This window comes from Gouania willdenowi, chromosome 22 (assembly GCF_900634775.1).
Source record: "Gouania willdenowi chromosome 22, fGouWil2.1, whole genome shotgun sequence".
Lineage (NCBI taxonomy): Eukaryota > Metazoa > Chordata > Actinopteri > Blenniiformes > Gobiesocidae > Gouania > Gouania willdenowi.
The window spans coordinates 23,047,234-23,060,403 of record NC_041065.1 but is presented as its reverse complement, the minus strand read 5'-3'; the positions used below and the strand labels follow the sequence as shown (position 1 = coordinate 23,060,403).

The 13,170-nt window shown below is 41.0% G+C and overlaps 2 protein-coding genes across 4 annotated transcripts in view; one reads left to right on the top strand and one right to left on the bottom strand.

Annotated features, from left to right (window-relative positions):
* LOC114456443 (uncharacterized protein KIAA1522 homolog) overlaps positions 1 to 6,170 on the top strand; it is a 35,290-nt gene extending 29,120 nt beyond the window's left edge. For all 3 annotated transcript variants that reach the window (XM_028438189.1, XM_028438190.1, XM_028438191.1), the window contains 5 exons: positions 24 to 64; positions 153 to 288; positions 463 to 564; positions 686 to 4,837; positions 6,082 to 6,170. In XM_028438189.1, coding sequence (XP_028293990.1) covers positions 24 to 64; positions 153 to 288; positions 463 to 564; positions 686 to 4,837; positions 6,082 to 6,137 — 4,487 coding nt within the window. In that variant the 3' untranslated portion in view covers positions 6,138 to 6,170. The remainder of the gene's footprint in view (positions 1 to 23; positions 65 to 152; positions 289 to 462; positions 565 to 685; positions 4,838 to 6,081) is intronic.
* Positions 6,171 to 7,156: 986 nt separating this feature from the next.
* On the bottom strand, positions 7,157 to 12,613 carry LOC114455878 (zona pellucida sperm-binding protein 3). The gene is made up of 8 exons (XM_028437177.1): positions 12,206 to 12,613; positions 10,496 to 10,608; positions 9,257 to 9,363; positions 9,000 to 9,174; positions 8,802 to 8,916; positions 8,652 to 8,731; positions 7,838 to 7,926; positions 7,157 to 7,740 (listed from the first exon to the last, which is right to left on the bottom strand). Exons 1-8 carry the CDS (start codon positions 12,611 to 12,613, stop codon positions 7,157 to 7,159), a joined length of 1,671 nt encoding a protein of 556 aa, XP_028292978.1.
* Positions 12,614 to 13,170: the final 557 nt, after the last annotated feature.

Sequence of the window (13,170 nt, the reverse complement as noted above, 5' to 3'; positions counted from 1 at the left end):
GTTTGATGATGTTTCTCCTGCAGAAACCAACATAAGAGGGGAATACGATACTGAGAGCATAATTGTAAGTCTGAACGAGAATTGTTTTTCTCAACTCTTCACAATTGTGATGTAATCCCTCACCATGAACACAGTTTATCTTCTGTTTTCAGTCGTCACTAACAGTCCAAACAGATGGGGAGGGGGCAGGGTTTATGACTGACAGCACCATTCCTGACTCATCTTCTGTCATCTCCACTCGCTCATCAGTGTCCACCAAGTCTTCTCGCTCTGGACTCACCAGACAAGGTGAGACAAAGTAGCATGTTGTTTTAATAACATTTATTTTATGCATTTCATTTTTTACTCTCCAATGTTTAACAGATACTTTCAGGGTAGAGGAAAACAAATGACTCAAAGATTATTGTATATATTCAATTTACTTGTCCAGGTTTAATAACTTTACTGTTCATTTTAATTCAGCATCAACTTTCAGACCATTGAACTCTGGAAAAAAGTCCAAGTCCAAAAAAAGAGACCGAAAGGCAGCCGCTGGTATCCCAAGACATGTTCAAAGAGAGCTGGGTATGCACATTATATTAATACAATTAGAATGCTCATTATCATTTCATCTTTTTAAAGGGCTGTTGTGATTTTTGTGAAATAACATATTGTAACTATTCCTCCTCTCATCGTTGTCCTACAGGATTGGACAGAGTGGGCTGGACACTGGATCACAAGCTAGAGGAAGACCAGCTTTATGATGGTGAAAGTGATTACAGCTCCACCAGCCCCACCAGTCCCACCAGCCCCACTGCTATTTCACCACAGCAGGATTCACCGGAGGGAGCCTGTCCCAGCCTCCAGTGTGTCAATGCCCTCCATCCTCTCAGTGAGGAGAAAATCAGGGTGCTCAATACTACTCATGCCAGTCACAGTGATGACTTGGCCCTGCTGCGTTCGCTGAACCCTGACTTGGCAGGCGAGCAGAGGCCACGGTCTTTGGCCGTGCCTTGGTTAACCAGCACCTCGGAGCCGCCCAGCCCAGTGATGTCTATGTCTCCGCAGGCAGCTTACATGTCCAAAATCATCCCCAACGCAGTGCTGCCACCATCGATAGATGTAGTCGAAATCAGTCGGGGTCGGAGTCGAAACAGCGTTCGCACCGTTAGCAAGAGCAGCCTAGTGCTGGCCAGCCCTGCTCCCTCACGAGCATCTTCTGTAGCCTCGTCCACCAGAACCATTTCCTCCCAAGTCTCCAACATGCGTTCTGCCTCTCGGCAAAACCATGTCAATATGTCTGATTGCAGCTGGAATACTTCTGACTCCTCTGAGACTTTGGTATCTGACTCTTCAACCATATCCAACACCAGCGCAAGGCAAAAAAAGTATTGGGGTGTAGAGGCCACTAGTGCCAACAATGACGAAGTTTGTGCTATGAAATCTGCCTCTAATGGGAAGCTCATCAGTGATGGAGATGACGGCAAGAAGGATGGACAGTTTGGGCGTAGCCTTTCTGTCATTAAGCCCAAAAGGGCTCCTCCTCCACCAAGCCGCACCTACTCTCTCCACACTAAAATGAAGCGTCGATCAAGAGATTTAACGGATGTAAGGGTCATAGTAGGAAAACCTTCTAGTCCAACTGTGACTACCCAAGGTGGAGGAATTGATAATAACAAACCCAGATCTTCTCCAATGTTACACGGGATTGTAGAGAATCCTCGCAACACTTTGGATGCAAATTCTTCCCAAGTACACCGTGAAAAAAATATGATTAACATAATTTCCCCATCTAGTGGCTATTCTAACCAAGATGGAATATCACCACAAGCATCAAAAAAGAGTTCGGGCTCATCTGGAAAACCAAGAAAAGGCTTTTTAGCAAAGTTTCAGATGTTATTTCCCGGGTCGTCCTCGGCTCACTCTAACCAATTTCCTTCTAAAGAAGCTAAGCCAGACTTGTGCGATAGAGCCAGTGTCAGCCCTTCAGTGCAGACCTTAATGGAGCTTTTCAACATCCCTCCTCACCCTAAAGTCCGAGCACCCCCACCTCCTCCTCCAGAGGTATGGGCTTATAGCAAGCGCTCATTTGAGTTGCTGCTTGGTCCACCAGCCCCTGACAACCTTTATGCCATAATAAAGAAAAATCCAAAGGATAGACGACAGCAGAGGGTGTCTCCACCAGTGTCTGCGGAGAGCTCCGTGAAGAGCCTGATTGGAGAGAGAATATCCAAAAGTTCAACTGTGGAGTCGGCTATTGGATCTGTTCAGATGTTGGAAACAAAGAAAGTTGAAGAAATTGGGATATTGATCACAGAGATTCACAAAGAAGACAATGAAAGACTAGCTCAGAATGATTTGAATGTATGTAGTTCAGAAGTGAAAATGAGAGGAAGTGATATTTTACATGGAATGTTGGCAAAAGCAGTCGAGAAACGGAAAGAAAGGTTGGTAGCAAAGAAAGAAGATGAAATCAAGGTTAGCACAGATCCATTATCTGCCATTTCACTAGTGCGCAATTCACCCTCGCAGTCTCCTTCACTGGGCCGCCATCCAGTCCCAGGCCTCCTAACACAGACCAAAGTTGTCGTAACCTCTGAGCCTTCCTGGCCTCCACCTCCTCCTCCAATAGCACCAGTGAATGCCAGTGGTCCCGATGAGCTTGAGCTCCCTTTTCCTCCACCTCCAGTGGAGGGACTAGTGTTACCTGGTCAGATGCCACCAGCAAAGTCTGATTCAGTGGTGATAACAAGAAGTGTTCATGTGATCCAAGGAGCTGATTCACAGACGCTTATTACATCTCAGGAGGAGGCATCTCCACCACTGAATATCCCTCCCCCACCATCCTATGCAGCTCCACTTCCACCAACTTCAGCTGCTTCACTTCCTACGGTAACTATGATCCCTCCACCATCATCTAAAGATGTCTCGCCACAACCTCCAACTCATCCTCCACCAACAGAGGAATTTTCTTTGAGAGCCAAAGGGTCACCTGTTACTGTGGTTCATATCTCACCTCCACTGGTTATTGAGGCAGCCCCTTTGCCTCCCGAACACATCCCTCCTCCACCTCCTCAAGAAATATCTACCGATGAAGCAAAACCAGTTAGCATGCTTTCTCCACCACAAAGTATTCCAGCTCCTCCACCCTTGATACTACTAAGACACTCGTTAAAGACAGGAAGTGAATCGGAAGTATCTCAGCCATCGGCTCTTAAAACCTCTTTACCAGAAAGAGCTCAAGAAACTATTCTGGCTTCACCTGTTAACATTCCTATTCCTCCACCTTTACCAATCAACCAGCCTCGTGCAATGAGTCCAAAAAAACAAAGCCAAGAGCAAGCCTCAAGCGCTGTTATAAAAGACGAGAGCCCAACTCACATTATCACCACCTCCCTTCTGCAAATGGTAAAGCTGCGGTCTGTCAACAGCAGCCCAGAACCTCCTAAAGCTCAAGAACCCCCACAGACTGAGGTCTCATTGCCAAAACAAGAGCCTGATTACCAAGTCCACGCCTCCCCTGCTCACGGTGAAGCTCCTCAGAAGCCCATAAGGAGGTCACTAATCATGACATCCCCGACATTCCCGACATCTACTTCGCCACCTGCTGTGGTCGCTTCAATACCCACGTCACCAGAATCACAAACTGTTGTAATTCAATCAGAGTCTTCTTCAACCACCATTACCTTAATGGAAAAGGCTTCGGATACAACAGTTTCTCCTTCTGTTGTGTCTTCTTCTGTTTCTTACCCAGTTGTCTCCATTGTGGAAACATCTCTTACCACAACAGTCTCACCTGTGGTGACCCCACCTGTATCCACATCCACAGATGACCATGTTGATGAAAAATCTACTACCGTTTCACCGTCTGGTGTGACTATATCCACGGTTATCTCTTCTGTGGAAGCAATATCTTCTGAGACTGTAACTTCACCCTCTGTTTTGACTCCAACCGTGTCCTCTGTTACGGTCGTCTCCAGTGTGGAAAGCAGCCCTGCCCCATTAATTGAAGCTCCACCTACATCCACACCCATAGTTATCTCTACTGAGGAAAATTCTGCCCCTTCTTCATCGTCTATTGCTGTGGCTTCATCTGATTCTTCTTCTACAGTCACCTCTATTGTGGAAAAGTGTTGTGCCTCCACAGTTTCTTCTGTTGTGACACCAACAGTCTCTTCATCCATTGATGCCTCTACTGTTGAAGAGTCTCCTCCTAAAGCAGTGTCCATTTCTGTTGTGACCACATCTGAGTCTTCTTCTCCTGAGGAAAAGTCTCTTGCAACAACACCTGCACCTTCTGTCGTGATTCCACCTACGTCCTTAGTCCCTGTTATCTCCACTGTGGATAAACCTGTTTCAACAGCTCCACCTAAAATTGTGGTCTCACCCACAACTTCAACCACTGTAGTAAAGTCTCCAACCAAAACCTCTGTTACACCACCTGTGACTTCTCCTGTAAAAAAGTCTGCTACCACTGCACCTGCTGCCTCCATGAAACTTCAAGAGGCCATCCGCCTGAGAACTGTGGCCAGGTCAAAGGAGAGCCCGTCTTCTCGCCTTAACCTGCATTCCTTAACCTCCCCGAAGGACTTCTGTAAGTCCCCCACCAACACTGCCAGCTTTATCTTTGCCAAGAGTACCAAGAAGGTAGTGATTGAGACCAAGCCCATATCAAAAGCCAAAGAAGACAAACAGCAAACTTCCTCTTTTGCTAAAGTGATTGGTGAAGCAGAATCACAGAAGAAAGGATTGAAGGTGCCACCGCAAGTTGCAAAAAAACCCAAAGAAAAAGAAGTGGAGAAGAGTAAAGTTACAGAGCAAACTGCTGGACAGGAAGCACACCAAGAGACAATCAAAGGTAAGACAGACACTTAAAACACATTCAACTTAAAAAATGCAGCTTTACTCTTCAATAATTATATGGAAAATATAGTTTACAAATATATTAGGACAGTGGTTGGTGGTAAGAATATGCAATATGTTATTGTGTACGGTATATTGTCCAAAACATTCTCACCGGTAAGAATATGTAGTCCAACGATGGAAATATAAAATAAATTCCCTTGTCGGAAATTAGCGAGGGCCAGAGGCAATTTGTCCCACAATTTAGCCAAGAATGCCCCTAAAAAGCTTGTTCCACAGGCTAAATTGCCACCAAGTTTTTTGTCAACAACTTTTTATTCTCTGGAGCACTGTTCACGGGAGCTCTGCATTAGAGCCTCCGTGGTGGCGATGCTTGTCACGGCTTACCTGAAGCATGCTGAGCAGCAATACATCATGGACCGCTACTTGGTTGAGACCAGACAACCATCCATCAAAGTGAACCAGTCCAAGTTCCCCCACCAGATCCACACAAAGTTCCCACAAACACGGTGACAGAGGCCATAAGATTTGAGTCAGCAGCCTTTTTTTTAATGTGTCTAGTGTTGATGTATTCAATTTCATTTGTGTTTGTAAGGAACATTTTTTTTTTTCCTTTTTCATTATCGTGCTTAAGATTTTTTAGTCTATACCGCCCATCCCTAGTTGGTGGCACTGAAGCGCATAATAATTGGCACTTTGCCAATTGATGAAATATGGATGGCACTAGCTTCCTTTAGGCTAGCAATCAGGCTTTCTGTAGAGCTGCAATGACGACAATCATTAGATTCAGTTGTGTTGGAACAGGGAGACATCTAAAATATGCAGGACAGGTGTTCTTGAGAACCAGGTTTGAGATGTGGCTGTAGTTGAATATAAGGATTTGTCCTTCCAAAGGCTTGAAGAACTGGCGATTCTTTACAATCATGGGTTTTGAAGTGGCAGTCAACATTTTTGCAGAGCAGCTAAAGATGCACAATTCAACATTAGCTTAACTGGATTTTTCATTCCATAATTAAAACCACATACAGTCCCTGGACCAACTTATCTTAATCATGGTTTAGGAGTCTACACCGATCCTGTTTTTCACAAGCCAAAAGGCAGGATACATGCGCACACACATTCATTCACATGACAAAAACAGCCATCTTGCTTTCCATGTGGTTTGTGTTTATTTTATGTTAAAGACAGATGAGACATTTTTGTAATCAAGCTTGTTCTTTCCTCCTCCTCCATCTTTAGATGACAGAGAGAAAACTAACAGGACAGCAGGTACTGTTGAAGGAGGAGCCACATGATTGTAAAGACTGAAGGAGATCTGCAGCGCCTTTAAAAGAAACACTGAATCTATTCATCACCTGTCTCCTGTGGGAGAGGAGCAGCATCTGGATTGGTAAAATTCTTATTTTAAGAATTTTATTTCATCAATCTAAAAACAATGGTGTGGGTTTTATTTTAAGTACTCATCTTACATTTTGAGTAAAGATTGTGTATTTTTTTTCACAAGAGTGAGTTCTGAGCTTTATTCATGCGTTAGATGGGAATATACTGCCCTCCGTTGTTATACAGTGATTGTACCACTTACTGTGTCCTGCTGAATCAGAGCTTTAGTCTGTAATAATGGGACTTTTGGGCACTCGATCTGTACATATGTTTTATGTATTTAACTCATCCTGTGATGATGGATCTGCTTTAACAGAGTTCTTCTCTGTACATTTTACACAGGAGTTTCAACACCAAGAGTATTTGATGGAAAAAGAAAAATCTTAAGTTATTCAACTCCACAGTCTAATTTGCAATAATGCATCAATGATAAATCATGTTAATAAATGTATTTTCTCTAAAGCCCCACTTACTACTTTAGTTTTAAGTGATGTATTGACATTTTACAGGAATGAAAACACTTTAACCAGCGAGCAAAGCCGGTATTATTTGATGCATTTTGTTTGGCCCATCTTCAGCCGAGTTTCAAATACTGGGACACTTGTTTTGTTTCAAGCTGGATTTAGAAACTGTAAGAAAATCATTTATAAAGAAAAAATAAAGATTTATCAACAAATCCACTTGTCTAGTTTTATGCTTATGCAACAATTGCATTTCCTTTATAATGCATGAGCCTAAAGGTTTGAATTCTGAACTCTGCATTCTTTCAACAATAACCCATTTTTAAGAAAAATGGCAAACCTCATTGCTTTTATGGTGAAGGTGTGAATAAAGGCTCATTCTTCTTTCATTCCCCACATGCAATGACATCAAAAGCCAATATGCATTAAAGGAATTTTATTTTAAAACAAATCAAATTTTTAATTAACTAGGACTACCTCCAAGTGAAAAACCAAGTCATTTCATCTGTCCCACTGCTGACATTCCTCCTCTGGACATCAGGATCAATAACATTCCTATTTTCACCTCTTTGTGTCTTTTCTTCTTCATGATCTGGGGGCCTTATCTCTCGCTTTTGTTCAAAATCTAATGGAGAGATTTGATCCAAAACCCTTTTGTATTTCTTTCCAATTAAATGACCCCTTTGTGCTAAATTAGAGAGGATATACTCACTTTCCTCAATTCTTCCCTCTTTTTCACTTTCTAAATATCCATTTTCATCATAACCTGAACCACCCTCCCTGAACTGATGTGAATTCCTCGCCTCTTCTTCATTCCACACGTTTTCTGAGAAACCTTTCCAGAAACTCAAACCATCTAAGTCAGGTGTTACTCCCACATTTCTTTCTTCAAGCCTCTCCTCTTCGTCATCTGGATTTTTGAGAAGCTTCTCATGGCCAAGTTGCTGGTCACTGTAATGATGTACGCTGCTCTCGTCTTTTATTGAACTGGATGGATGAATACCATCCTCATGGTGCAGCCAGTCTGAGAACAGTAATGGTAAGCTGCTGGCAGAGCCTTTGAAAGGTAAAGAACGTGTTAAAGCATTAATGGACAAACAAGATCACAAACTACATCTGTTATGATGTAGATACCCATAAAACTGACCATTTACCTTCTTTAATGGCTCTCCTGGTTTTTGATGTTACACATTGAGACTCACAGCACTCACATATGGAGTCATATCCAGTGAGAGCCCACCATCTGTCATGGAAAACATCTTCTCAATCAGGGTTGGGGTCAGTTACAATTGTAATTGCGTAATTGAAAACTTTTACAGTTATGACAATTATAACAAATGTAAAAAAAAAAAATAATCTGTTGCCGTTGTAACTGGATTATAATAGACTTTGTAATTCTATAACTTTCAATTACAATCTAATTAAATGCCAACCTGTGGAACAATGTTAGTTTTATGTATTCCCACTACCTTTCAGTTCTCTTAAGGATCGTTTTACCATTAAAAAAATAAATAAATTGTGGGGTATACTGAAAAAAGGCTCAGACACCCACACCAAAAATATTAATACCAATATTTTCATTGATTAGGAAACTTAAGGTAACCAAGAGATCAAAAACAAATTCGGTAGATATGTTTTGTTGTGTGTATTTTACAGCTGATTGAAGGTCAGATAATGGGTCAAAACTGACCCGTTATCATAAGAAATGCTAACGCAAGAGGAAGGTTAATCTTGATATATTTATTTAATAAAGGTTCAAAAAATTGTCATTAATTATAATTGAAAGGGTAACTGCAATTGACTTTTAGGTGGACATGAATTGTAATTGGAAAAAATGGCAGTCACCATAATGATAAATGAGTTGGAATTGAACATTGATAATTGAAGACGTAATTGACCCCAACCCTGTACTCTCAATCCACCATTATTTGGACCAGATCCAGTGATTAGTTCATTAGCTGTGCTCACCTGTCCCCGCTATAGGTGCAGGACTTGTGAGCTGGTCCTGGATCGTCCGATGTGACAAATAATTTGCAGTGGATGCTGACCTGAGACAGAGACAAGCTGACGATACCAGTGCCACGTCTGATTGTCATATCATCACATTATCTGTCCCACCTCCGTATCTGGATCAGCAGTAAACTGGAAAGCCCTCAGTGATAATCTCAGAGTGTTGTGTGTGCGTGACACAAACTGGGACGCTCCAGGTTCTCTCTTGCTGTCCAGTATGCAGCTGTGGAGTCAGAGTGTGCATCAACACATGCTACAGACGTCTTTCGAAATGTTGTGAAATAATGTACAACAAAAGGGACAAACCCAAAGTTATCAATGATGGTATATTTGAGAGATGACTTTGAGATGCTGGAAGGTGTTGCGATGCAGCTGCTGATGTACAGAGTTCCCTCAGAGGGAAGTTGAGGAGCAGAAACCTGTAGATGAACCGTTTGTCCAAGATGATAGACCTGGGACTTAGCCGGGCCGCTCCATGATTCTAAGTGGTCCATCAGACATGTCAGCATATGGGAACTTCTCTAGTAAGAGAAACATATCGAGACTTGTCCTGTTAAACTTACCATCCATTAGCTTGATCTCAAAGTCATTTGATTGTCCTTTCAGCTTTTTACGCAAAACAACGGTCTCCCAGGTGGGCTTCAGCACCAACTGGTGGACATGATGGTCCCTGAAAAAGACAAAAGCTAAGGGTGCGTCTGAATACTCCCTCCTATCTCCTTTCCTATCCACTTTTCCTTAACCCCCGGAAGTGTTTAAGCGGCAGCCATGATAAGCAGCGTTCCAATTCTCTAAAATCTAAGGAAAGGAGGAGGATAACCTCTTAAGCCTAGGAAATACTGATGCATCCTTTACCATAGGAGACTAAATAATGCTGACCCACAATTCCTTGCGGTGACAACATTTAAAAGTTAAACTTACATAGACTGAAAAGGGACGCAGATCATGTATATTTCCAATGCAATAATATGCCTTGAACAACTTAAAATAACCTAAAACCCATATCTTATTGTATGCAAGCCATGTTATCAGATTTATAATTGACATAAAACAGACACTGTTTTATTAAATAATTCATATTTCTGAGTTTAAGGTGAGAGTGAGCAACCATTCTCAATGTGGCGTTATTTTAGTTTCACTTTTGTTCCTCGTAGCCTGCTAACCTTTTTTCCTTTGATTTACATTCAAACCTTGCGACATTTGAGATTTTATCAGCAGTTAGAGGCACAGGGGAAAGTGTTATAAATGTTCTTTTAGAAGTTAAATTTGGGAAATGTGTAGTTTTTTCACCATGGCAGGTGTCACTAACATTCACCGACCTAGGATTATTACATCACCTATTGGAAGTGCGTCTGATTGTCAAGACAATGTGATGGCCTTTCCTTAACTCCTTTAGGAAGTCCCCTAACACCTTTCATTAACCCCGTGACATCATCCATGGGGTTAAGGAAAAGTGGATAGGAAAGGAAATAGGGACGCAGTCTAAATGTAACACTGGTTACTGATGGACCAGCTTTTATCGTTGCAGACTGCACTGGATTATAAGGTCAGAGTTTCTTCAAAACTGGCAGTAGAAGCTCCTGCTTTTCATTTTCCATTCATTTCTTGTCTGCGCTTCCTCTTAGTTACAACTGTTGTTGGACATTCTTCAGATATTTAAGTGGAACTAGTCCCCATTAGTGGTTCCCAGTAGCAGCCCACTGTGCATTTTCTGTTCACCACTATCATGTTCTCTATTGTCTCAAAAAGCATTCTGCAATTCTCATGAGGTTTAAGCAGATGGTCTCAGATGACACACTGACCTTGGATAACGGCATTCAATGTCGATCCTAAACCTTTGCGCACCGGTTGAGAATCGTTTGGCTGAAGGTTCATAATGAAGAACAAACTTGTAGACCAGATAACCATGGGGGAGCTGTCGAGAAAGAAAGAAAAAGATTGACAATATGACCACACACTCCATTCACTGGAATGTTCTAGAGCTGGGCGATATATTGAGTTTTCTATTTTTGCCTTTATAGATATATTTTTTTAGAGCTTTTTGTAGTTTAAAATTCTTGCTTTAGGACTCACTGCTTTCATTACTTCTCAGAACAGCATAAAAAGCACAGTTGGGTGGATTTCTGAATGCGTTCTAACCCAGACCTTCATCTAAACAAGCCACACTTCAGAACTCACTCACACGTGCTGTCCCTGACAGGAGACAGACTAAAGTGGAACATATTGATCAGCTGTTTGTTAATAAATGTGCCGGTGTGGCATTTTGCATCTGCAAATTTAACCCAGAATTGTCTTTCTGATTAGATTTATATCGTATATCGCTATTTTAAATAATTAAATAAAAAAATATCGAGTTTCAATTTTTGGTCCATATTGCCCAGCACTAGAATGTTCCCAGTCCCAAAGATTAGGAGCAGCCAAGCAAGACTTCAGAAATCTTTCATTGACTGCAATATAAGTGTTTTTATTTATCTATTTATTATTATTATTATTATTATTATTGTTTTAGACTTATTTTTCAGTTACAATTATGCTTTCAATTACAATTCTTTTAGCATTTTTTTCAAATTACAATTAAAATAATTATTTTTTATCCTCAGAAAGTCAATTACATTCTCAATTACAATTAATCACAATTACTGAGTCTGAAATAAATGACCTAATAAAAGTTAACCTTCCTCGTGTGTTAGCATCACATGAACTAAATCAGCTGTAAAATACACTAGAAACAAATAAGCTTTTTAATCAATGAAAATATAGGTTTTAATATATTTTTAGAATGTGGAAAAGTTTGATATTAAACATATTGTAACAATTACTAACTACATATGTGTATAACTGTACATCCCAGTTTGGCATTGAATTATAATTTTATATAGAATTTTCACGGCAATTACCATTAAAGTCAATTATCTGAGCTCAATTACAATTGATTTACGATTACAACAGCAACAGATTTTTTAAATTACAATAACGCCATAATTGTAATTACAATTGACCCCAACCCTGAAAGAATTTACAATAGTTATGTACTATTAAACTGCTGCTAACCTACTGACAATGAGGGGTTTGATTACCAAAAACACTGCAAAAACATCAAATGATGATTTTCTAAACAGATTATTTCCATATTAATACTTTATATGGTACATCACTATCAAATATAAATCATACATATGTGTAGAACTGTACATAGAACAAGGTTTCCCAGTTTTGCGTTGAATTATAATTGACAATATATATAGAATTTTCATGGCAATTACAATTAAACTACAATTTAATTACAATTATTACATTTTTTTTTACAATTACAACAATTGACCCCTACTTATACATATGATTCTTGTCCCAAATCAGAAATACTTATTATAGAATTATAGTTCCAGATTAAGATCTGGATTAAGTGAAATATTGGATTTGTGAAAGCAATCATTGATCTTTTACATTGTTTTAAGCAACTGACGCTGGCCTAGTGCCAGATACCACAGCACACCTTCAGTTGGGTGTCTCACCTCCCGCACTCCATCACACGCGGTCAGCGGGTAGGTGAAGAGCAGGTCTCCGTACGGTCCGAGCTCTCCGTTGCTCCTACAGCCGCTGCCCAACCTCAGCTCCTCCGCGTCCGCACCGAGCCCGTAGAAAGCCGGCTTGACCCGAACCACGAAGTCCGACGAGGAGCAGGTGACGGAGACGTCGCGGAGGTAAGCGAAGTCCGACTGGGTCTTAGCGCGCGGCTCTGGTCCGGGTGTTAGGGTAGAGCTGGAGGACGGGGATAAGCTAGCTGGGAGCCTCCGGGTGGACTTTCTGGTTCCTGGCGGTGACAGGTGGACTTTCCTCTGAATAGCTGTGCCCACGGTGGAGGTGAGGCGGCCAAATGATAAAATAATCCATAAGACGGTAAGAATCAGCTTTGTTTTCATCTCTTCAGAGTTTTGCTGTGTTTCACTTTGTGTCTCAATCTAATGACCCGGTGTAACACAGTTGGGTCCAATTAGTGGACCAGGTGCAGCTATCAGGTTGGTTAGGCCTTAGTCTGGCAAAAAAAAAAAAAAAAAAACAACCCAAAATGGTACAAAAGTGGCAAGAAAAGAGTGAAAAGTGACTAAAATGGGCAAAAAGCAGTAAAGTGTGGGGGAAAAAATGACAAAATTGAGGAAACAGGTGGTATGTATTGGCAAAATGTAGCTTAAATGAGCAAAATGTGTTAAAACATAGTGAATGTAGGGAAAAAGTGGTATTTATTGGGCAAAAGTTATTATAGCTTAGATAAGTGGCCAAAAAAAATTAAAGGACAAAAATGGGATAAAAGTGTCAAAAAGAACTTGCAATAATGGACAATATTGGGGAAAAGTGGGATATTTATTGGCAAAAGGAAGCTAAAATCTGAAAAAAGTGTCAGTACTTTTTGAAAAGTGACTGAAATAGGCCCAAAACAGTCAAGAGTGCAGAAAAAAATGACAAAAAAAGAGGAAACAGG